At 45.6% G+C, this 26201-nt stretch overlaps 1 protein-coding gene across 6 annotated transcripts in view; it reads left to right on the top strand.

Moving 5' to 3' along the window:
* Nucleotides 1-26201, top strand: part of LOC146798257 (inositol-trisphosphate 3-kinase B-like) — an 856729-nt gene that overhangs the window by 623054 nt on the left and 207474 nt on the right. For all 6 annotated transcript variants that reach the window (XM_085625536.1, XM_085625539.1, XM_085625537.1 and 3 more), the window contains one exon: nucleotides 17994-18207. In XM_085625536.1, the coding sequence (XP_085481662.1) occupies nucleotides 17994-18207 (214 nt within the window). The remainder of the gene's footprint in view (nucleotides 1-17993; nucleotides 18208-26201) is intronic.

Here is a 26201-nt window from a genome sequence, read left to right as displayed (position 1 = left end):
AAATCTATTCTCCACTGCCGACTCTTCGGACCAAACGGTCAGATCCAAGGGTTTCGCCATGCAGGACCATAGTCGGGACGACCACTACACGAGGCACCGCCCGGTCAGACAGACGGGGCAGCTGCGAATACCAGACTCTCTCGTGCAGGGATCCCTGGTCCACCCGTCTGACCCGACATGGCCCCAGCCTCCCCACCCGTCCGCGGGCAAGGATGGGTCACACCCAATGAGGTCCCTGTTCAGGTGCCAACTGAAGGAAGTGACCCGATTAGGGCCACCCAGGTCACTCATGACCACCTCTCAACCTTCCAAACAAATGAAGAGTCGGTCAGACAGAGAATACAAACCAAAGTTATTAGTCATACACCCGAGTGGAGTCCAGTCTGACCAGCCTTCTTGGATTGCTGCAGAGGGACTGACCCCCACCAACATGGTAATACATGATATACATTTCCAGTACCCTTAAGGATACGCCCAGACTGGAATTAGTAGCTGGTGAACAAAGGAGACACAGAAGGATGAGCTGCAATCCTCGGACCGGGTACAAGCTATCTCAGTTCCAAGGTTACTCTGCCCGTGCCGGCCACTCTAAGGGTTGGAGCAGGCCTATCTAACGGGAAAGGCATGTAATGACAAAACAGTCTGTTCTTTAGTGCAGCGAAGCTCAACCTTGAAGAAAGAGGAAAAAAGAAATATTGAGGCTGCTTTCTGCTGAGGCAAACAGAATGAGACAGAAGTTTAGTTTAATACAAAATGGTGCCACAAATGCTAACTTAAATTGTACAATGCTAGGGAAAGTCGGCCTAAACAATTTTCCATTCCAACAGTTCTAAGAACCAGATGTGACCAGCAAGATGTCCATGTGGAGTGAACATGAGACACGTGGCATGACGCCACATCAGAGCGAGGAACCTGGTCGAAAGTAGATAAAGGCGTTGCAGGATGCCACATCGCGAAGGAGGAGAAGAGAATAGCACAATGCCACAGGGTGAACAACCATCACAGGTGCGCAAGTGAAAAGGGAGAAGAGCGATAAGACTGAGGACTCATGCCATTGCTGGAGAGAGCACCAATCAATGCAAGACAACCACCAGGGTGCAGAGACGTCACTGGAGACAGCCACGCAGGTGGACCAGCTGTAAGCCACCAGCAAGCGCAAACCGTGTCCAAGTCCCATGCTTCACAGTGCTACCATTCTGACACCTGTCAATGGCTGCTTGACATAGATTAGATCCAGATTAGATCCAGGATAGCAACTGCCCATGTCAAAAGAAAATGTACAAGTGGCTACGAAGTCTCTCCAGTCCTCCTCACTCCAAGCAAGACATTGCCACCTGTAGCCCAAGTGTAAGAAGGTAATCATCATCATCACCCAGGTGTATCAACAAACACCTAAGTGGATCCAAACACCTGAAACGTCCGGAGACCAATAAGGCATTCCTGGTGCTGTGGAAGGCAGGACACCCAGAAACTTTCTGTGAGCCCCCGTGAACCTGAGGCTTGCAGAAGAGAGCATACTCGACCATTGGACCATCCACCCCTGGTGTTGCACGAGGCTTGGCCATGGCCCTGTTGGGAGCTTCTCAGCGACACCTCCGCGTGACCTATGAGAGACCTGTACAGCCCAGGCAGTCATGGCAATCCAAGGGCAAGGGCCTCAAGGGATTTCCGGTGAGAGGGGAATCCTGATAGGAGAGATGCACCTGCAGCAGCTCCACGACAGGCACTGGGAAGCACTGAGGTTGTGGACGGAAACTGGTCACCCAAAGACTATCTGGTGAAGGCAATTGTACCCGACTCCTGACAACCAGAGCACACAGACCCTGAGACAACACCCTTTGCGGCTATAAGAGGGACTTGGTTGTGGTCCTGTTGGCAGTTCCTAAGTGACGCCTTCGCACGGCCTATGAGAGGCCCCGTACAATCCACATGATTCTGTAACAGCCCGACAGCAAGGGCCTCAAGGAGACTCCTGTGAGTGGGGAGTACAGACAGGAGAGGACAGTCTGAAGCTGCTCTGCCAGCGGGCACTGGAAAGCATCATGACCTTCAAGGAAGGCTCTCATTTTATCAAGGTCATCCTCAATCTTTGCAGGTTTGCCATGCACTGGACCCTGAGCGCCTTGAAGAAGATCTCCGTAGTGGACTCCACCAACACTCCGGATGCACCCACATTGAACTATGAAAATAGCATCCAATATTATGAGACCGGGCCGGTACGAACGACATTGCAGAGTTGAACTTAAACCTCATGGCCATGCAGTCAAGTGATCCAGTACTGCACAGCAGATGGCCTGAAGAGACTCAGTGGTGCTGTGTTTTGTGGTTTTTCCCACAGGTTGGACTTTTGTTTGGTTCTTTTTCCAGTAAAGTTTGGGAGAGATGTAGTGTCCTGCTAGACACGTTCTAGTACTCAGAAGTGTGATCTAATACACTTAACACCCACCCATCACAGGCGTCACTGGTCAGGTAACCCTGATAATAAAAGGGGTCAAGCCCACAAACCCTGGGCCAGTTATCCAGTACCCTACTACTGTGTACATGTGTCATTCATCAGTATGTGGGCCTAGCGTCCACTACATTACACCTCACTTCACTTAGAATCCCCTATTTACCTACGGTTTCAGTGTAGAACCTCTGATAGCAGTGGCGATGGACAAAAACCATGCTCCTCCATAATGCTTGGTTGTGTGCTGTCGGCTTCATAAAGAAGCACTATGAGTCATGTGATAAACTTCACTATAGACAAGAATAACAGACTTGCAGATGGTCTGACCTGTTTGGCTGCTAGTTCGTCCATCTCAGTGAAAAATGCCAAGTATTGGATAACAGAAAAAATCTAAATAAAACTAGTGATGGAATAGATACACTAATGACCTTGTGATGGAGACGGAGTATCCTGCTAATAAAACATTTTCTAATAAAAACATATGGTAAAGAAAAAAATTCCCGTCCCCCACCAGTTGAACCAAGTTTTTTCTGCGTTCGAATGACGTAAAAAGACAGTAGAAATACAGTTGACAGTTCAAAATTGTTGATAAGTTGGACAGAGATCTTGCAAACATAATCAGCCAGTGGAGTTTGTAGAAACCGCAGAGCCTAGCCTGCGAAATGGAGAGCACGCACAGGCGGGAGTGCAGATGGCGTGCAGGCGTCAATCAATTATAAAAAAAATTGGACAATCCAAAAAGGAATGTGCTGTAATTGTTAGACTGTCAGCGCGGCAGCCAGACGCTGTAAATAGATGCTGTAAATGTGTGCTATACAGAAAAAAGCATTTTAAAAATAGTTCTTGAAAAGCGGATGAAACCAGTACTTCGGCAACAGGAAACTGATAAGAGAATAACATGAAAGGGACTCAGAAACAGTGTGCTACAGCCAATAGAAATGTAAGAAAAGTAAGTGGCAAGCACAAGAAGCACTGAAAAGCACTGAAATCACGGGGCTGGATGTAAAGCCCTTTTTAAGCTATATTAAATACAAACGATTTCACAAGCACAGCACAAGCATTGTGCAAGTGAAACCTAACAAAGCACAAATTATGCAGACGAACGCTGCAAATTTAAAAGGGCGCCTGTGCATTTTTGGAATGCAAGAGGTTTCAAAATATGTTTAAGACAGCTTAAAAAAATTCTATACAATTTGCAAAAGTACATCAATCCATCAATCAATCACAAGATTGTAAAACGCACTACTTACCCGCGAGGGTCTCAAGGCGCTGAGGGAGAGGAGGGGTGGGTTGCCGCTACGGGTCGAATAGCCAGGTCTTGAGTCATCTCCTGAAGGTCAGCAGGTCTTGGGTCTGTCGTAGGTTGAGGGGAAGGGTGTTCCAGATCTTGGCGGCGCGGTGGGAGAAGGATCTGCCTCCGGTGGTGGTTCTCTGGATGTGCGGGACGGGGGCCAGGGAGAGGTCGGCGGAGCGGAGGTGATGGTTGGGAACGTAGAAGGAGAGTCGACTGTTGAGGTAAGCTGGGCCGGTCTTGTGGAGTGCCTTGTGTGCATGGATCAAGAGTTTGAAGGAGATTCTCTTGTCGACGGGGAGCCAGTGCAGGTTTTTCAGGTGGGGGGTGATGTGGCTGGGGTGTGGAATGTTGAGGATCAGGCGTGCAGAGGTGTTTTGGATTCTTTGCAGTCGTTTGAGCTTGGTCGGGGCTCCTGCGTAGAGGGCGTTTCCGTAGTCGAGTCTGCTGCTGACGAGGGCCTGGGTGACAGTTCTTCTCGTGTCTGTCGGGATCCACCTGTAGATCTTGCGGAGCATGCGGAGGGTGTTGAAGCAGGAGTAGGAGACTGCGTTGACTTGCTTGGTCATGGTGAGCGTTGAGTCGAGGATGACGCCCAGGTTGCGTGTGTGGTTGGTTGGTGTCGGCAGTGCCCCTTGTGACGAGGGTCACCAGGAGTCGTCCCAGGCTGATGGGTTGGAGCCGAGGATGAGGATCTCCGTCTTGTCTGTGTTCAGCTTAAGTCGGCTGCACTTCATCCAGTCGGCGACTGCTTTCATTCCTTCCTGGAGGTTGGATTTGGCGGTGAGGGAGTCCTTGGTGAGGGAGAGGATCAGTTGAGTGTTGTCGGCATAGGAGATTATGTTGAGGTTGTGCTGTCGGGCGATGCATGCGAGTGGAGCCATGTAGATATTGAACAGTGTCTGGCTGGGGGAAGATCCCTGGGGTATGCCGCAGATGATCTCGGAGGCTTCGGATCGGAATGGGGGAGGCGGACGCTCTGGGTTCTGCCAGAGAGGAAGGAGGTGGTCCAATCCAGGGCCTTGTCTCTGATCCCTGTGTCATGGAGGCGTGTGCGTAGTGTGCGGTGGCAGACATGAAATGCACCAAAGACTTCTCGCCCATCCCTTCACAAGGGCAGGCCGGCAATCAGCTCTCCCAAGGCTTCGAATCATCAGGGTAATACAAAAGGCGCCCGACTGTACCAGCCCTAAATCTAAAACAAGCATTGTCATAGCCAATAGGTCTCGCTTTTGGGACCTTATAAGTATTTAGTTATGCAGCACAATATCCTTGGTGCAACAACATCAACTGTTGCATGGCTAAGCACTTATAAGGTCCCAAAGGTGAGACCTATTGGCTATCTGGATTCTGCTGTTCACTCCATGGCCGCTCTGCTACATAAGGATCAGCTTTATTGATGAAGGTCACAAACTTTGCCCTTTCAGTCAGTGAAGTACCACTTATTTTTGAGAGTCGAGAAAATACGGGCTGATCTTAGGCACGAGGATTTGCCGGGAGCCATAGGGTCTGCAGACACAGGGCCATCAGGGCGTTCAGATGGCTTGGACTGTTGTGTCATTTTTCCTTAAAGTGTTATTTTTGTAGGCAAAAAGAAATCCCTTAACGCAGGGCTCTGTTTTGTGCCCTGGCACAGGTGGTCCGTGCAGTGACCGCAGGCACATCGATGTACACTGCTCACTTCTCACTAGTGGAGCAGTTACTGCATGACGTCATGCTAGGTAAGCGTTGTAGGGAAGGGAAATTCTTTAAAGAGTCCTTTTCTCTCTGGATTTCCCTTCTCTTTTTGCCGGTGGCTTGAGACGGCCCTTTTACGCCATTAAGAAAACTTAATGGGTAGCTTACCTGGAAGGAATTAGGAGAACAACAATCAACCCTGGCAGGAATACACGCGCTCAGACTCGATAATTGGTTCCGGTGCGGCAAATCTGATTGGCTGCTTCAGATCAATAATAAAGAACCTGACTGGCTGTGATCGTAGCAAAACAATCGCCATTTTTGAATGGTCAAATGCCAGCACATTTATAATGAAAAGTAGACCCAGGAATGAAGGGGTGACGATCTATGCAACATTAATATAACGGATAAAATATGAAGTTAAAATGCATCATTGTGGACTGAACTGATTTACACAGTGTGTTGTACTGTTTTTGTCCACTGCACCGCGGGCAGTTTGTACTCTGGGCTCGAAGTACATACTTGCAAATGTTCATGAGTATGGGGGTTCTCGAGGCACTAAGGTATCCGTGAAGCTTTCCCGCCAGGGGTGGTAGAAAAGGGACTATAGGCACCCGTTCTCTCCTCACGTAGGAGAAGGTGTCGCAGCCCCATTCAATAGTGAAGTCCAGGTACGGCTGCCCTCCCTGACCACCCGTGACAGCTGGTGTGATCCTGGACAAGTATCTCTGTCCCTGCTCTTCAGTTTACTGAGATGTGAGGGGAACAAAGCAGATTAGGACGAGGAGCACGTGTGGAATAAGCCAGAGCTCGGTGTCCATGAAGTGGGCGCCGCGCTCTCCAATAAAGTAAACCAGTGAGCCCTTTAATCACCCGTCGGTACGTTTCTATAAACAAGTGGGAGGGAGTGCGCCGAGAGCACACACAGCGATTCCCTTGTGGGAGCGAGCCTTCGGCACCATCTGTTTGTAAGTTATTTACAAACAGATGTTACCAATGCTCGCTCCCACAAGGTAATCGCCAAACGTGCAAGCGTTGCCATTGAAAGCAATACAATGCGTGCATGTTTTTGGCACAAAAAACGAATCGATTTCTAAAGGTCTCCTCCTATGCAGCGCATGCGCGCTGCATAGTCGAGACCTAAAGAAGTGACCTTTCCCACCGCAGGAGTCCCAGATACGAATAAATGCCATCTCCTGTGAAGCTAAAAGAATATAATACTCATGTGCATGGCACTTGTTAAAAACACTCTCCTTTCTTTGTGAGCTACAGAACTCTGGGTGACGAGAGTTAACTAGCTGCTTGCTTTTTAGGTCTCTGCATGACATAAGCAGCGAATGCGCTGCTCTCGTCATACGAGGCTTCTTGGAATCGATACGATTCCAGAAGCCGTGTCCCAGCTCCGCCTTCAGTTTTGATTTGTGCGCATCGTTTGGCGTCACGAATTATGCCAAAGGCAATGCAATGATTGCATCAAAGGCATGTCAATCGCTGCTTGTTGCCACCCTGTCTCCTTTTATACACGCCCAGCGGGATTGGATCTCTTACTGGCGTCGGGAGACAGTGTCTCCTAATTAGCCGCTACCCACTTTTTTGTTATCATTGGCCTTTGGCAAAGGCAGCAGCGTGTTTTTTTTTCTTTTGCATCGTGCTTTCACTTAAAGTGAAAGCACGATGCAATTATAAACAAGCAGCTGCCTTTGCCAAAGCCGAGAGCTTGTTGTCCATGCACCCCCTGCTCTGCCCACCCCTTCATACTTATTTTCACAAACCCCCACTCCCTACTCGCCTCTTCTTCTCTGCACCGCCAGTCTCTTTCAGCGCGTGAGGTAGCTTCACGGCGCCGCGCCTACGGCCATTAACAACTATAAATAAACCCTTTTCGCTCACAGCGAGAACAGCCCCCACATGAAACGACGGCACAGAGCCCCCCCCCTCCCAGTACTGCAGCTTCCATCTTGGAAAGGTAGTCTGTGAAACAGCGTTTGAGTCTAATGGGACCGTGCTGGGTGCTACTTTACAAAACTGTAGGGTGCTGCAGCAGGGTGATGCATTCTGAGACGTGCACAGCCTCTAGGGGTTTCTGGCTAAAATCCAGACCTCACAAACGTTTTCCCCAGGATGTGGGCTAGTGTGCTTGCTGCAGAGATGCCTGTGTAAGCTGGTCACATGACTGAGTCACCATTAGGTGGCACAGTCCAATGTAACTGTCCGTGGTGCCTTAGCGCGTGGATGCTGCTCTTTGGCGAAGTTGTTACTCATGTGTTCCACTTAACTATCGATCATGTTACACCTCGACTAGAGCATCAATACTGCACTGTGGTTTGCCAGCAGCCAAACTAACACCCACTGGCTGAAAATACCACGTTTACAGGTAAGTGCTTAAGGTACAATTCACAAAGCCTCTACATTTAAAAAACAAATAGTTTAAGCACTTGGCAAAGACTTCAGCGAAGCGTCCACGGCAGAAATACAGATATCTACCCTGCATACACCCTAGTAGAGAGAAGTGCATTCGGGGGATACATGGCATACCATCATGCAAAGGTGTTATTTAGGATAACATCCTTATTCTCGCACATGAGACTGTCTGTTACCAATACTGAGGGGCAATCACACGACCCAGAATGTGCACCCAGAAGGACACAGGAAACTACAGAACACACGTGCGGAAGTGCAGACGTACTACATTTATCGCGAGGGAAATACGCATGAAATACCGGCAGGACAAAATCCTTAAGGGGTGCACGGAACCTAGGTACACTGCAAAATTCATTATGTACATTTATTTTAAATGGTGTTTAAATCAACACGCACACAACTCAGCAGATGGTTGTGCCGAGGGTTAATTCCCTTGCTCGTCCCCTGCCAGTTGAGCCTACGCTGCCCCTGCCCTTTCGAGGGCATCCTGTCCACTTACAAACTGTGAGTACAGGGCAGAGGCCTGAAGGGTAGATACAGGAACACACAAGAGAAGAGTGCGAAACTACAGCCCACACTCGCAGACAAGCTGCTTTAACACACCCAACAAGACCAACCTGCAAACCACTCAACTTCGGAAAAACACCACAGGTGTTAGTGTCTGGCAAGCCGCGGATACACAGCCCCTCAAACTTCCCGTGGAGGGCCGCCCTGCATACCACACAACGTAAGGCACACACATATGGAGTTGAGTCTAGCAACACGGGGTAGTGTACAGCAGCACACGCAGGCACTAGCATCATCTCGCCGCACTATGTAGGAAGCGCTCCCGCAAACAACGCTACACGTAAAACACAGACTGACACGTGCCGGGAAATGGGCCTCAGGAAATCAGCAGCCATACACACAAAAGCATGCACAGCTCACACTCGTCAGTACGGGGGAGTGGATCTTTCGGGACACCTCCGTCAACACCAACAAAGTATGTATACACATACACAACCACACGCATTTCAGTAGGTGAGGTGTGGAAAATCTACAACCGCAGTCATATACGCTCAATAGAGGGCCTCACAAACAGGTACACAATCAGTCTCTGAGCATACACCGACCCACTCACAGATTGTGATCTATATATATATCACATTGCAAAGCACAAAGCGCGAAAACATATTTCAGCTCAAACACACACACTTCTCGAGGTGGCGTATCCTGACCTCCACAGGACAAGCATAAACAAATGCCTAACTACAAGCACAACCAAACGTATGCAGCCCAACACGCACATCTGGAAAGAGGCAGCTATGTGCACAGGAGTCGTCCACATGACACAAGAATGCACACACAACAGGGATGCACACTAAAACAACGGTGGCCTGTTTACGATGGCCGTGCACACTCCTGCTCAATGGCACGTTTGCATCTGCCAACATCTGAAACGTCCATCGTGTGGCGCATTACCTAGAAAACTCGCTGCCCCCTCCACTGACCTGAGCGCAAGCTACAGGATGTCTCTCCTTTGACACACGCAGCCTCACTGTTATTGCCACAAACCAGATGCGGGCCGTGAGGTCCCACTGGCTTAGACAACGACCTCTCACTACTGCCGCGACAAAATAGGAGACATCTCGGCTTTCCATCGGCATGGCACTACACTGCACCATGTGCACATACTTCAGTACTGAAATGTGACGGCGATCTGTACCAGCGGCAACAGGCGTGCGCTCTATCAGAAGCATCCCACTGCTTCACCGGAACACGGTACAGCTCCAGACAGACTAACCGGCAGCCTAGGACTGAAAGACACTGGCATTTACGCAGCTTCACGGTTGGAAAGGGGACACTAGCAGCTAAGTGGTCGCATGCAGGGAGCCCCGCGCTCACAACAAATCTTAACCTTATGGTCCAGCCTGCAGGCCTGTAGGTGGGACAGCTGGGCCACTGTAGCTATACTGCCCCCTAAGACGGGCAGCATCACCTGAGCCCCTGACGTGAAACTTTTATTAAGGTAAAGCCATTTGCTTTGCTATACAATACCATTAGCAAAGCAAATGGCTTTAACTTAATCATTTAATTTTCAATGCTTGTTTAAGTTTGCCGGGGCAATAAGCATTTTGTGAAGCCCAATATCGGTGAACACCGTTAACATATTTCAGCCAGGTCAAGAATTAGGCAATCAAGAACAACCCCCCTATTAAAGCTTAGTTCTGGGCTAACCCACAGCAGAAGTGGTGTCAGCTTGACTGCATCAGAAGCATAATGCCGATTAAGCTCTGAATGCAGAATAAAGTTGGAGCTAGTTGGGGGGAGATTTATGTGTCGCCTCAATATCTGATTTTCCTCATTCTGATTTGGAGAAACATTGGGGGGGGCCCAGTCCGCTACCCCATAAATCGCTGTGGGATTGCACTGCAAATTATAAATATTCATGTAGAGAGACATGTAGCCCTTTGCCTTCCTTATGATTGAGGTAAAATAGAGACCTAGCAGCCCTGCTTAATCTGAGACAAGCAGCATTAACCTGGGACTGCCAAGGGCCTGTGTAATCCAAAGTGACACCCAGGCAATTCAAAGTTTGAACAGACACATGGTCTGATCTAAAACCCTCAAGCACCTCATGCTTCTCCTCCCTGGGCATGCCTTTATTTGTATGTCCAAGCACATTAAAGCTAGACTTATTGGTGTTGCCAATGTTTGTTCTAAATCGCCTGTGCCATCATTAGAAAAGGACCGACAATATCTCAATCAACCTGCTTCAGTAGGACCATTCGAGCTATAACTAATTGGACTGGTCAAAGCAAAATGGGATCACAACAAACCCTAGAAGGGGTTCTCATGGAAAGTCACACTTTACTACATGACAGTGAGCCCTGTCAGCTAATGGAATTAATTCATCCCCAGGAGAGTTCCCAACTGAGAAATAAGTCACTTTTTAAAACTTTGTCAGCCTGGCAAGGATGTTTAAATGTGAGAAGTAACAGATAGTGACCGTAATTAAAATCAAATGAAGTGCAAGTAAACCGTGTTAAATAGATTATTTTAATGTGTGTACCTAGTACAATGCTGATTGACATCTTTCATTAACTCTGGAAGTTTATAATGTTTAAACATTTTTTTTTTTGTCCTCATCTCACCTATAAACTGCTAGCAGGACATATCCGGTCTACGTTAATGACGGGGCGCCCTCCGACCGCCTGCGCTTGTTTAGGTTATCCAACCAATCCCCTTTTATCATCCGGGATTAAGGTGTTAATCATAGGACCATGGTATTTATCGACCCTTGACAACTGCATATTGGAGTCAACAAAGTCTCAGTTCCTGACCCAAATGTATAAAAGGTGCCCAGAATGTAGGGAGGCTGGGGCTGGATCTCATGATTTCTAACCGAGCCATTGCCAGTGCAGACTTTAACCAGTCTTCGACTTTCGGGGGGAGGGGATCTTTCCATTTACGACAAATTTCCCTTCGGGCCAGCAAAATCAGACATAACAACAGACCTCTATGGGGTTGTTCCATATAAGCAGTAGACACCTGATCGTTGGCCAAAAAAATCAAAGAACCATTCAACACAATATCGGTTCCAAAGGTCATACATAAGTATCTGCACACCCCTTCCCAATATGTTCCTAATTTGAAACATTCATAAAAGGTGTGTATATCGTTGGTTTTAGGGAGCAGACACCTGGGACATCTTGGCTCGGGGTTTGGGGCAAATTTCGAAATCTTCTCCGGAGTATAATAGATTTGATTAGTGACAAAAAATGATTTTTCTTCAAACTGGCTGAGCTTGTATATTTATAAAGCAGGATCATGGAAGGTTCCAGGAGATTTCCGATATCCGCTTCAAAAGGAGAGTCATTCCACACTGACACCTGATGTGGTATACCTACATCATCTGCGTTAATCAGGAGCCTGTACCAAGTGGAAATTTCCTTCTTCAAATGTTGAGTATTTTTAAGCACAGCTTCCACCTCTCCATTGCCCCTTGAATTCTCCTTCTCTGTTTAGAACCAAGATTTTAATTGGATGAACTTAAATCTCGAAAACCCCGGGCCTATTCTTGCTTTTAATACCTCCCAAGGTTATATGGCATTTTCATCCCCCAAGTCAGACCAAGTCGCGACCCCAGCTCTTTTAATTGGAAGTGCCATACTGTCCTGGAGGCAGAGGGGGGTCCCAGGGGAGTCCCAGATCGGGGCCTGATCGGAGTAATAGCCTATCCCACATCTGGAGCGGATGAAATACCAGACTTCCAAGGCATTTTTGATCACCTTCAACCTTACTCGTTTAAAGAATTTTGGTGAACCAAACTTATAAAGGAACCCTGCCTTACCTCCCCCATCTTCAGTGATAACCGACTCCTCCAACAGTTTACCCCAGGCACAAGCAGTTGGTTCACCTAGGAGCATCCTAATAGCCTTGAATTGAAAGGCGACCAAATAACAACGGATATCTGGGAGGGCCAATCCCCCTTTAGCTAAGCGGCGCCTCAGTTTTTTCCAGAATAACCTAACACCCTTCTCACCCCAGATGAAACTCCCAATTTTACTTTGCGCCTTTGAGATGGAGTGTTTGGGGAAACCTAGAGGAACCGCGTTGAACAAGTACGTTAATTTCAAGAGGATGATCATTTTTACTAGATTCACCCTCCCAAAGATGGTCAGGGGGAGATTCCTCCACCTTGCGAACAACTGATCTATTTTTTTTATTATTTTTTCAACATTAATTAATGGAATTTTTTCGAGATCTTTCACAATAATAATACCGAGATATTTAAATGTGTTGCTGGTGGCCCCACTCCACTGATCTATATTCCAACACATAACCTCCGTCTTTGTGGAGTTAGCCAAATACCCGGAAATTAAACCAAAATCTTCCAACAGAGCCCCGACCTTTGGCAGTGTTATCTCGGGGTTATCTGTATAAATGATTATGTCGTCCGCATATAATGCAATTTTAGACCGATATTGCTGAGTCTTAAACGGGGATATGGTCTCATCTAGCCTTATAGCCTGGGCGAGAGGCTCAATGTATATATCGAATAATAAGGGAGAGATGGGGCAACCCTGCCTGGTCCCTCTTTGAATTTTAAAACTAGGAGTAAGTAAGCCATTAATGAGGATTTTAGCAGAGGCGTCCTGATAGCACCCTCTCAGAGTATGGATAAAAATTGGGCCAAATCCCATCTCCTCTAGCACCTCCCAAAGATAGGCCCAACACACCCTATCAAAGGCCTTGGCGGCGTCTAACGCGACCACTGCCAGCGGTTCAAGTCCAGAAATCGCCAAATCGATATTACCAATAAGTAGCTGGGTTTGTTCCTGAATGTGTCTCCCGGTAATGAACCCTTTCTGGTCAGTATTAACCAATCCGGGGACTAATTTACCCAATCTCCCTGCCAAAATACCCATAAAGATCTTATAATCTGCATTTAGCAGGGAGATTGGGCGATAGGAGTCTGCTTTAACTGGATCCTTCCCTGGCGTAAGGATCATGCCAATGATTGCCTCCCTCCATGAGTTAGGGATATGACCTGTTGGACTGTAGATTGAATGAAACAGGGATCCCAAGACTGGGATCACTTCCTCAGAGAGGGACTTATAAACTTCATTTGGGAGGGCATCAATACCAGAGGCTTTACCGTTTTTTGAAATCTTTATTTAGGTTCTTATCTCCTGCAGCGTTATTGGGGAGTCAAGGAAATCTTTATTAGCCTGAGTTAACGTGGAGAGGGATTTTGAGCTCAGCCACCCGCGGATTTGTTGTTTAGAGGGGAATAAATTCTCCCTATAAAGATCCGCAAATAAGGTAAGCATAGTATTTTGAATGTCACCTAAATCTGTCGATCTATCCCCTTGGTTATTTATGACCAGCTCGGCAATATCGTTTTGCGAGCGGTCGGATCTCGCCTTCCACGCCAAAAGAGCCCCAGCCCTCTCCCCGTACTCATAGTTCTCCATCTTACTCCTTTCCCATTGCTTTTTGCACTTCTTTTCTAAGATGCCTCTATAGCTCTGTCTTGCCTATTCAAGTTCAGCCAGCGCCTTTCTTTGTCCGTCGGAAGAGTTTGATAGCTTAAGAAGCTCAGCTTCTAGCAATCCAATCTTTTCTTCGCCGAGTTTTAATTCACATCCTTCAGTGCGATTTTTAAAGCATATGAGGCTATGTAATCGTCCTCTGAGGGAGCCTTAAAGGCGTCCCACACAACCTCAATGACAGCTGAACCTATATTAGAATCAAAAAACTCCAGGGAAGATGTTTTAACTGCCTGAATTAAATCTGGATTGTCTAACCTTCCCCTACTAAGTGTCCATCTCGATTGAGTTTTGTTTGTTAATTTTTTGATGGAACAGAAAACAGGAGAATGATCCGATAGATGGCTAGGAAGAATAAATATATCAGAGCCCTTTTCAAGTAAACACTTACTAGCTAATAAGTAATCAATCCTGGAGGAGTGATGAAATCTCTTGCTGTAAAATGTATACCCAGCCCTATCCCCTTTCATAAACCTCCACACATCGACCAAACCAAGGTCGTGAATCAAATTCTTCATTGCCCGTCTAACAAGAGGGGTCGCAATGGAGCGAGCCTGATTCGACCTATCCAAGATAGGGTCTAATAACGCATTAAAATCCCCTCCGACAATTATCGGAGGAGTCGCCAGCATAAGCTTGGACTGCAGCTTAACAATATAAGAAGGGTCAACGATGTTCGGACCATAGAATGAGGCGCACGTTAAAACAGGACCCCCAAAGTCCAACTGCGCTATCACCCACCTCCCTGATTGATCAGTCTGGATGGATTTGATCGAACATGTTAACCCCCGTTTGACCAGGACAGCCACCCCACGACTATTCATGTTTTGGTCCGACACACCATAAGCTTTAATCCAGGGTACTCCTGAAAATAATTTATCCGATTTCCCGGCAGTCAAATGGGTTTCCTGTAGGAGGCAGACCCGGGCTTTTGCGAGTTCCAGGTATTTCATTATCAACCTTTGCCTCCGAGTACATCTTAAACCATTTACGTTCCAGGAGAGAAGGCCCAAACCGGCCTGATCTATAGTTACACCTGCCATCCAATTACAGCGCCCTTCCCCCTTGATATCGATTCGATAATTAAATCCAAAAAGTAAGATGAGGTTATTTTTTTTAATATTTTTTTTTATTTTTTTTAATCCTTGCCCACCCCTGGTGACCCCCCCCCGAAGCTCCCCCACCCTCATGAGTGCCCCTAAGCCCTTGAGGAACCCTCCCTTTAAAGATGGGTGAACCCATTTGGTCGCCCTCACCTCGGGCTTAACTAAGAAAATATACTAAGGAGAAAGAATGGGGGAGGGAATAGGAAAAAAAAAATGTATGACAAAAATATATTTATCCAGCGAGGAGGCCCATCGCTGATTTACTTAGCATAGCTCACTTTGTCTGCTCTGCCTTCCTTAAACCAGCCATGAAGAGATCTACTTCTTCAACTGTATGGAATAAGTACATCTGATTAATATGCATAGCACGCAACTGAGCCGGAAATTTTAATTGTACCTTAACTCCCAGAGACCTCATTTCCTCCAGTCTGCAACCCATCTCCCACTGTCTTGTAGCCGTTATGTGGGAGATGTCAGACCTAATCTGAAAGGTAAATGGATCCGAGCCACTAGGGGAGAAAGTTAATGAACCCTCCTTAAGACCCAGTGATAGAACTAGATCTTTTACTGAATATGAGAGAAAATTGACCAGGATCTTCCGGGGTTTCTGTTTTTTCGGATTTTGCGAGTTCCAGGTATTTCATTATCAACCTTTGCCTCAGAGTACATCTTAAACCATTTACGTTTCAGGAGAGAAGGCCCAAACCGGCCTGATCTATAGTTACACCTGCCATCCAATTACAGCGCCCTTCCCCCTTGATATCGATTCGATAATTAAATCCAAAAAGTAAGATGAGGTTATTTTTTTATTTTTATTTTTATATTTTTTTTAATTTTTTTTAATCCTTGCCCACCCCTGGTGACCCCCCCGAAGCTCCCACACCCCCATGAGTGCCCCTAAGCCCTTGAGGAACCCTCCCTTTAAAGATGGGTGAACCCATTTGGTCGCCCTCACCTCGGGCTTAACTAAGAAAATATACTAAGGAGAAAGAATGGGGGAGGGAATAGGAAAAAAAAAATGTATGACAAAAATATATTTATCCAGCGAGGAGGCCCATCGCTGATTTACTTAGCATAGCTCACTTTGTCTGCTCTGCCTTCCTTAAACCAGCCATGAAGAGATCTACTTCTTCAACTGTATGGAATAAGTACATCTGATTATTATGCATAGCACGCAACTGAGCCGGAAATTTTAATTGTACCTTAACTCCCAGAGACCTCATTTCCTCCAGTCTGCAACCCATCTCCCACTGTCTTGTAGCCGTTATGTGGGAGATGTCAGACCTAATCTGAAAGGTAAATGGATCCGAGCCACTAGGGGAGAAAGTTAATGAACCCTCCTTAAGACCCAGTGATAGAACTAGATCTTTTACTGAATATGAGAGAAAATTGACCAGGATCTTCCGGGGTTTCTGTTTTTTCGGATTTTTCCTATAGGGGTCTCGATGAATTCTTTGAATTTCTGATATCAAATCGATATCAGACTGATCCTTCAAAACAGTCCCCTTTAAAATAGAAATAACAAACCCCTTTAAGTCTGATCCTTCTAGGTTCTCGGGGATATTAAGGAGTCTTAAATTGTTTTTTCTTGAGTGATTTTGGAGCCTTTCAATATCGTCCTTCAGAGCCTTTTGTTGCAGGGTTAACTTCCCTACATCTCTTGTGGCCTCGCTTATGGCTTCTTTGATGCCAGGTATTTCCGCTTCGAGAAGGCCCGTCCTTACCACCACCTCAACCAGCCTCTGAGACAAAACTTCACAGGATGCCTTGATCGCTGCCTGATTGGCTTCGGAGACAGAAAACCTTCCAACAAGCTCTGCTTGGTTTAGCTCGGATACCTTGAACCCACTTAACATTTCATTCTTCATCGCGATCAATATGTCGGACAAAGATCGCACCTCAGAGCCATCTGCTGCTTCCATGCTCCCAGGGGGGACTCCTATTGATAAGTCTCTAAAGGGATCTTTAGTAGATGGCGGCACCTCCTCCTCCTGAGACCCCAAGACATTAAACCTGTTTGAAAGGGTCACACCTTGCAGCGTAGCCTTAGGCACTGGAGAGTCAGTGAGAGGCCCGATGGGACGCTTGGTAGATTGCTTAGCCCCCCTTTGTTTGCATTGAGAGAAAGGGGTCATAGGGGAGGAAGCGCTCCCATCACTTACCGCAGGTTTCTGTTTAGTCTTTGATTTTACTTTGGAGAAAATTCCCTCCGGTTCATCAACAGTCGCCTCCATAGTCTCCTTAGGCTCCACTGTGGCAGCCATGACTCCGTAGTAAGTCTTTAACGACGGGGTGATTTTTGAAATGAATACGGGTTTCTTTTTTACTCTAATTTTGGTTTTAGAGACCCCTCTCTGTTTCACTTCCTCCTCCTCTTCTTCGTCCTCCCCAATTCTAGCACCAGACCTCCTTAGCTTCGCCTTAGTTAGATTGACAATGGATGGGTTTTTTTGGGTCACTGTGGCATGGGTGGCATCTAAATTCTGTAATGAGTAGGCAGCTCTGGCTCTTAAGGTATACCGGCCAACTCTAGGAGGCGAAACTATTCCTTTTGAATACCCGCCTTCAGTCACCTCCATACAGTTGTCAATACAACCTCCCCAAGACGACAGGTCCAAACCCACCAAACTAGAAAACTTATTGCACCTTACCGGAGATTTGACCCCCCCCCCGAGGCTTGATTGGTACCTCTACCTTCGCCCACACCTTCATCAGGGGGGTGGCGAGCAGCCCGTTCTTTTGATGACACAGCTGCCTGCTCCTGACGAAAATCACTCAGCGACTCTGGGGAAGCTTGTTCAACCGCAGCCACCGCTGCAGGTGCTGTCACTGCCCCCGAGACCCGGAACCAGAAACAGGCAGAGTCCCGGCGCCTGCGATGCCTCGCTGCCTCCTCCCACTTCCAGCCGTGAAGCTCACCGCCGAGGCCCATCGAGTGTTTAAACATTAACCACATTATATTTTAACAACTGAAGCTTGTAGTTATTTCATCAAAATGTCCTTTTGTATTTCAGGCAACTTTAAGCCAAGCGAACATGGGCAGATCCTGAAGAAGTTCAGCTACGTGGAGAATGCTTGCCTGCAGGCATTAATGGAGGATGTCCTCCGGCCTTACGTACCTACGTACTACGGTGTGGTGGAAAAGGAGACCGACAAGTACATCCAGATGGAGGATCTGCTCAAAGGCCTAGAGTCGCCCAGCATTATGGATTGCAAAATGGGAGTCAGGTGAGGACTCTATTACCCTTACCCTCAAAACCTAAAGGCTGCTCAGCGGTTGTTGTGGGCCGGGGTATTATAGGAGCTCATGAAAGTAGATAGAACACTTGCATATAAAGTTCTCTAAGCGAGCCCTAGAATAATGTATCAGGAACATGCGGCAAAAGGGGTTAGTACATCCACCATTTGGAACGAACTTAGGAGTACCATCTCCAATCATTTTGGAGATAGTTGAGAATCCGTTTTGAATGCGCCAACAATTTATATATAAGTACAATTTATATATTTGTAAATGGAATATGAAAGCCTGTCCTTTAAAAAAAAAAAGTAAATCTACACACCTTGCCCAAGGGATCAGATGTTTCCTTTGCAACATCTGTGCCTACGAACCTTTGAGTCTTACTACCCCGTTGCCCAATTGCCCAGGTACGTGGATATTTAATTTGACCACATGCTTGAGCAAGAGAAGGGTTGCTGACTACCACCCCAACCCACATTGCCAAAGAATTGGGGGTCTTTTTTTGTTTACCCACACATTTCCCAAGTATACAGTGTTACATTTTAGGGACTCTTCCCCCTTCGACTTGCCAACAAGCAAGGAAGGATTACAAAAATGGGCTGACAGTTGCTCTGGTGCCATCTTCACATTTTCAGACTCTACCAAGACAATTGTCAGCTGCCTAGGTCCCCTATGGCACATAAAAGGAAACAGCCATTGCAACGTGGTCATAACCATGCGTGACCATTAACACAAAGTCTTTACCACGCATATGCCTTTACCCAGCATGCCTTTAGTACGCATGCCTTTACCACAAATTTCTTTGTAAAGGCATGAATGAATAAGGCATATGCATGGTAACGTATTAAGGGCCTCATTTATTAGTTTTTGCCGTAGAGCAGCGCCTCAGGGCCTTCCTGCTGCACTCCCTATGGCAAAAGAAAAGGGCAGGAATGCGCCGTATCTATCAGATACGGCACATTCCTGTCCTTTTTCCCTGCACCGGCACACAATGGGCTGCCGTGCGCCAACGCAGGTGCCTTTGCACCATGGTGCAAGGGTGCCTGTGTTGAGGGGATGATTGTTTTTGTGCAGGGAATGCAGCACACATAGAAAAAGGAAAAACTAGGGGAAATAAAGATATTTCTCGTTGTTTTGACTCTCTTACGCCTCCCACGGGGAGGCATACGTTTTTGGCACTGCCTCAGATTTACAATTTCTCATAAATCTGAGGCATGGTCAAAAAAGCCATGTATGTTACTAGGAACGCCCCCAGCAACACCCATTGCACGCCGCTTTAATGCTTTAAACTGTGTTAAATGTAACAATATGTATCAGGCAGTATTAAGCCAAAAAAGTGGCTTAGTGCTGCCGGATATATATTGTGCAGGCTCCAGCGCCACGGAACGTCACAAAAAGTGACGTTCCGGCGGCACAAGGTGTTTTAGGTTTAAATCTTTTTATTCGGTGTTATACAAAAAAAGACCATCACTGCGATACATAAATGATATCATGGGCTGTACACGCCCGGAACAGCCACTGTGCTGTTGAAATGAGTGATTAGCTACAGGGCGAGTTATTAGAGACAGCGGTCCCTTTCAAGAAGAATACATACATATAACCACAAAACTACAATCAGGATTCGGTCAATTCTTGTCCAATTGGATGATATTTAGGATTTATTAACAAAAATTGAAGCATAAACATTACATTAACCTAAAGTGAGCAGGACGTGATGGGGTTTCTGAAAATCAACAGATTTCCCTACCTCAGGTATGTAACTTAAAAGTGACTTATTGGTGAAGATAAGAAATAACAAAAATATCTTGTACTCCGCATAAATCTAAAATGAAGGTTGGAGTTAAGATGTGGTTGTCGACGACGTTTTGATCCCCAACAACGGTTTTGGGATCGTCATCAGGACTAAATCAAAAAATGCCTGAGAAGTTGTCTGGATAGGTAGGGGAGAGGGGTGAAGAGGTAAGAGGAGAGGGGAGGGAGGGGGTAGGGGAAGTGGGGAAAAGGTAAAGGGCGAACAAATTACTAAGGAGGTATGGCGATTGGTAGGAATTACGTGGTTACACCAGAGTGAGTAATATAAAATTAGGTGACATACCACATGCTGGGGACCCAGTGTGGTTGGTTGCATGCTGCTCAAATTCTACACCTATGCAGGGTTAGGTAATAGTCTTGGTGAGATGAAACTATATGCGTTTGCGACCCAAAAGTGACGCTTATATACTGCAATAAGGTGAGAAAGGAATGGCTGTTACTAAGGATGCAGGGAGTGAGAAAGATAACTGTTGGAAAGGAACGGTGTCCCAACCAAGGCTGAGGGTTCAGCGCGGACTTGAAAAGTTCCCGGTAGACTGCCAATAAAGATCACGGGAAGAACAGTAGCCCATCCAGGGCGGCTAGTACGTGCGTGGCAGGGGTCTGATTATACTGGTAACGGGAGGTAATATCAGGAGTGAATAAAGAGATGGTAGAGAAATCAGAGATCAGGAGAACAATCAGGTAAGGAAAATGTGAGATCGCTTACTGGGAAGCGGTCGTAGGGGGAAGCGAGGTCTCCATCCCAACTGGGTCCGTGAGTGGGTCGGGATGATGACTGGTAGTGCGTGATAGCTGGAAGAAAAGGTGGCAAATGCATAAGGGTGCATGGGGCTAATGGGACTGAAGAAGCAAGGACATGGTACCATGTAGTACTTACCACGTTAGGCATTCGGGAGAGAGAGGTCGGAGAGTTAATCCGAAGGAATGAGAAGCTGATTTGAGGTGCAAGGACCTCCAACCGGTCGGTGAACAAAAAAGGGGTGAGGGTGAAGGGGCTTACCTACAATGTGGCTTCGAGGATCGTGGTCCGGCGGAGAAGGAACGCCGAGTGCGTGTGCCGTTGGCTGCTAAAGTAGCAAGGCGGGATAGTGTGCATGAGCGATGGTGTAATAACTAGAGCTTAAAACCAAAGACGCCCGGCTAATGGTGGCATCCATGATGGGTGAAGTTAGCTGCTAAGTGGTAAAGCAGGGAAGGGGATGAAGAGAGCCGTGTTAGAAAAGGGAATGAATGAATGGGCGTACCATTCTTACTCAGCACCTATATACAGTTAGTTAGAAAAATATATACACATAATGGTATTGCATGAGATCAAAATAGTGTAACCCAGAAAGAGTTAAAACATTGTATTCCAATCTGCCTCATCATTAGTAGTCTTGAAGGCCAGTCAGTAGCATATAGATGTTAAAAAAAGTCCATTAAAAATGCCAATTTGACTCAAGACACACGTATTAGAATACAGTTTTATGCACAGATCGGCATTAAGCACAGAACGGCAAAGCGCCGAAGTTGATGAATACGGTGCTATAGTCGTATTATCAAGAGACTAGAGAGGAACGTTGTTCTACTTGGATCAGAATAGTCATTGTCCTTTTTAGGATTGTTACTTTTTATTATTATTTCAGAAAGAGGAGTTGGGAACAACAGCTGTCGCCTACAACCATTGGCCGGCGAGGAATAAGCAGTGATAGCTTGATTCGGTTTACATCAACCTGCACCTACATCCAGAGGCCGGTGCGGTATTCTTGTGATCAGACAGGAATAGGAACGAAGGGGGGAGGGGAAGAGGATAGGGAGACAAAGTTTAAACACACATAAAACCATATACAGATGAAAAAGAATGTGTGCTCATGCAGATTCACTCTTTTGTTTCCCTTGTGTCGGCTGGGAGTGTGGGAGGTATAAGCTGCAGTATGCGCAAGTATATTGGGCAGGTTAATTGTTTAAATTTTCCTGAGAGGTGTGCAATACAAGGCCCCCAACGTTTCTCAAATTTGGGTAAAGTATGGATAACCGTAGCTGTTAATTTCTCCATTCCTAGTAAGTCCCATAATTTATAAAGCCAGTCCGCATGAGTCTGCATCACGCCCGTGCCCCATTTGAACACAAGGACTTGCTTTGCAGCGCACAGCGCCAGGGTAATAGCTTTACCCCTTTCAGAATGTAAGGGATATGTTAAGGCATTGGGTAACCCCAACAGGACATAGCTCGGAGAGCGGGGTATTTCGGTGTTGGACATTGTATCAATATCTGTCAGGACTTCCGTCCAATACCTGTGGAGTTTGGGGCAATGCCATAGCAGGTGGGCGAGTGTGCCTGAGTGAGCGCAATGCCTCCAGCATTCATCTGACCTGCCCCTCTGCCACTGAGCCAAACGAGCCGGGGTATAATACCAATAGTGTGCCAATTTTAAGAGCGTTTCCTTGCCCGCGGCACTCGTGGCGGAGGCGCGTGCTCTGTGCAAAATGTCTAACCACTCCTTGTCTGAGAAACTGCGTTCGCACTCCCGCTCCCATCTCTTGCAAGCCGGGGTACGCAGCAGCGTAGGCAATGTATTGAGAAAGGAGTAGATATCCGACAAAAGGCGAGAGTCATCCTTGCGAGTGAAAAGCCAGCCCTCAAACAACGTTGGCTTTCTGCTAACATGAAGCCTAACCGCAGGTAGTGACACCCAGTGCCGGATTGCTAGGTAATGCCAACATTCCGAGTCCGGGAGCCCTAAGTCACGCTGGAGATCCTTAAAGTCCAATAGGACTTGCCCATCAAATAGGTGTCCAGCCCGCTTGCATTGTGCTTCATGCCACGGTGCGAACGCCTTCGCCGACATCGCCATAGGGAAGTCCGGATTCCCAATGATCGGCGCAAAGGGCGAGATAGTTGTGGAGAGTTGGTAAGAGGAGCAAACCTTGTCCCAAACCCCAACGGTTACTCTCACCACTGGGTGCTAGAGCTCCTGAGGTTCCTTGTCTGACCAGCCCTCTTGGGCTTAGCAGCCAAATACTCAGGTTTTCCTGGGTGCAGGGCTTTGTTTGTGAGGCAGGTAGTTCTGAAATTGGCACGCAATTCGACTGGGAGCCATTTTAGTTCTCTGAGTGCTGGTGAGATGTGCTTGTATTTCCTGATTCCAGTGACCATTCTAGCTGCTGCGTTGAGAGTAGTTTTGAGGGGACTAGATGAGATTTAGTTGTACCAGTGAGGGTGGCATTCCCATAGTCGAGTCTGGATAACACCAGTGATTGGGTGGCTTGTTTGAGGTCGTTGGTTGGTATGAATGGTTTTATTTTGTTAAGTAGCTTCAGGTTGACGAAGGCACTCTTTGCGGAGTTCTTGATCTGTTTGGCCATGTCGAGTTTTGAGTCTAGGGTGATTCCTAACGATTTAACGTACCCAGAGAAGTTCTTAAGCATACCAATCCTTCCAAAAATAGTTCTAATATTGATTTTAAGATGATTATTATACCATAATGAAGATTGCAAAAAACGATCCTTAGGAGAGATATGATTAATAAGTAAAGGTTGAAGAATTCTGCAACTATTATTAAAAATGGGAAGAGAGAGAGACAAAGGACGATGAGTAAAGGATAAAAATTCTTGGAATGAGAAAGGTTGATGAAAAAATTGTTTTTCAACAGCAGTCCACATCAGTAGTAGATAGTCCTCGCCGTCCTCTTGAAGTAGTAGAGAAGTTTATTTAAGAGAGAATGCAGTATGGTAGGCTTGAAAATCTGGAAAATTTACACCACCTACTTGTTTTGGCCTTTTAAGTTTGTGTAAAGACATACAAGGTTTCTTATTATTCCATAGAAACTTCGATAGAATAGATTGTTTTAAAATATGATTTAGGAATGTTTATGGGAAGATTAGGGATGCAAAAGAGTACTATAGGAACCAACATCATGTTGATCGCGTTGAGGCGGCCCCACCAAGACAAAAACATGGGATTCCACCTGGATGTGGTATTTCTCAATAATATTTGTAATTCCTTTAAATTTGTTACCATGGATTCTTTAATGGAAGATTTGAACCATAAACCCAAGTACTTGATTTTATCTGAATTCCAACAAAAAACAGAAGAAATGTAATCCACTGAAAAACATAGTCTGTTTAATGGGAGGATTTCACATTTGTCACTATTTAGTTTATAACCAGACACAGAGGCAAAAGAATGCACTTCCGATAAGAAAGCAGGTAGAGATGTCTGTGGTTGTCTGGGAAAAAGTAAAATATAATCTGCATAAATAGAGTTTTAATTGACTGGAGCCATATTTAAAACTTGTAATCTGAGAATTTGAACGGATCCTAATTAAAAAAGGTTCGAGAGCTAAAATAAACAGAAGAGGAGAAAGAGGACAGCCTTGTCTTACCCCACGAGATAAAGGAAAGGAAGAGGAGATAAGACAATTAGCTAAAATGGAAGAAACAGGAGAAGAGTAAAGTAAGGAAACCACATTGTTCTCGTCCAATTAATAGAGGTAGAAATGTCTATAAGCGTAAAGCTAAAAGTTTCGCAAACATGTTATAATACAAATTAATTAGAGAAATGTGCCTATAATTTTGACAAAGAATATGATCTTTACCTTCCTTGGGAAGAAAGCATATCAAAACTTCTTAAAAGAGCCACAGGACTTTTTGGAAGATATAAAGAATTGAAATAATTGATGTAGTTTAGGACTAAGAATACAAGAGAAATAAGAATAGAATTAAATCGTAAAGCCATCAGGACATGGAGATTTACCACGTTCAATGGATCGAATAGCAGAAAGGATATGTAATTCTTGGATTTCATACTCTAATACTGAAAAATCTAGATCAGAAGAAGACGGAGGATTAAGAGAAGATAGGTATTGAAGTATAGCATCTTGAGATACTGGATTCAGGGGTGTAAAGATTTTGAAAGAATTGAGTGAATTCTGATAGAATATCTTCGTTTCTTTAGTAAAAATGAGTTAGCATTTCCAGTAGATATTTTGTTGAATTCGAATTTGGGTTTGATTAGTTCATCCAAGCAGTATTTAGAATTTGTATGAAAAAAGAATGTTTTAATCGTTTAATGCGTGTCGTGAGAGATTGTAAAGAGAGTAAAGAAGATTTAAAGGCATCCTAGATAAACTGTGGAGACATACATGGAGTTTCATTCTCAAGGAAAAAATGTGGTGATTAAAGATTCAAATTGTTGGGTAAAGCTGGACTCTAGTAGGAGGGAGTTGTTGAATCTCCATCTGCGTGTACCTTGAGTAGGAGGAAGAAGATCCAGATCTAAAGTAACAGGGGCATGATCAGAAATCAATATGGAACCAATATCTGAATGAGTGATATGTTGTGCCAATGCTTTTGAGGTGAATAGATAATCTAATCGAGAAGCTGGAAGAGTGTGCTGGAGAGAAGAAAGAATATTCTCGAAGGGTAGCATTACATAACCGCCAAGCATCCGCCTTTGTTGAATAGTAGATGTGAATTGAGAGTGCATAGGAGAGAGAATGAATCTGGACTGAGAGTTGCGGTCAATAATAGGTTCTATAACCAAGTTACAATCCTCACCAACTAACAGATAATCATCATGAAAAGACATCAATTTAGATAATACTGTAGGCCAAACATTTGCATCTGGGGTAGTAGGTGCATACAAATTAAAAAGAGTCAAAGAGTCAAAGGGATATTATTATTCAATAACAGTGAAACAGAAACCCATCTGCCTACATCATCGGAATCTTGTGAAATAATTTTTAAATAAACACGTTTATGACATAAAGTGGCTACACCCTTTTGATTACCCGTACCTGGAGAGGCAAAACTTGGCCAACCCATTGTCGATTAAGTTTAGCGATTCCTTTTTCTAAAGCATGAGTTTCTTGTAGGAAAGCTATATCGCACTTTAAATTAGATAAATGAGAGAATACCCATTGACGTTTTATAGCAGAACCCAAACCCTTTACATTCCATGAAACCACTCTTAAAGCCATCTACATTAAACTATGAGACATAGAATGCATGTAATAATAATTAAAACAACCAGAATTTAACAGTATAATATATGTAAAAATGTTCAGCACAAACTTTGTAATACCAAACCAGCAAAGGTGAATAGCATAGAGGAAGAAATGAGGGGTTATGAATAAGGAGAGGATAAAAGAAAGTAAGGATAGGAAAGGAAAGGAAGATGAAGGAATAGA

Source organism: Triturus cristatus, chromosome 9 (assembly GCF_964204655.1).
Source record: "Triturus cristatus chromosome 9, aTriCri1.1, whole genome shotgun sequence".
Lineage (NCBI taxonomy): Eukaryota > Metazoa > Chordata > Amphibia > Caudata > Salamandridae > Triturus > Triturus cristatus.
The sequence above is the reverse complement of the archived record's forward strand: the minus strand, read 5'-3'. Positions and strand labels throughout refer to the sequence as shown.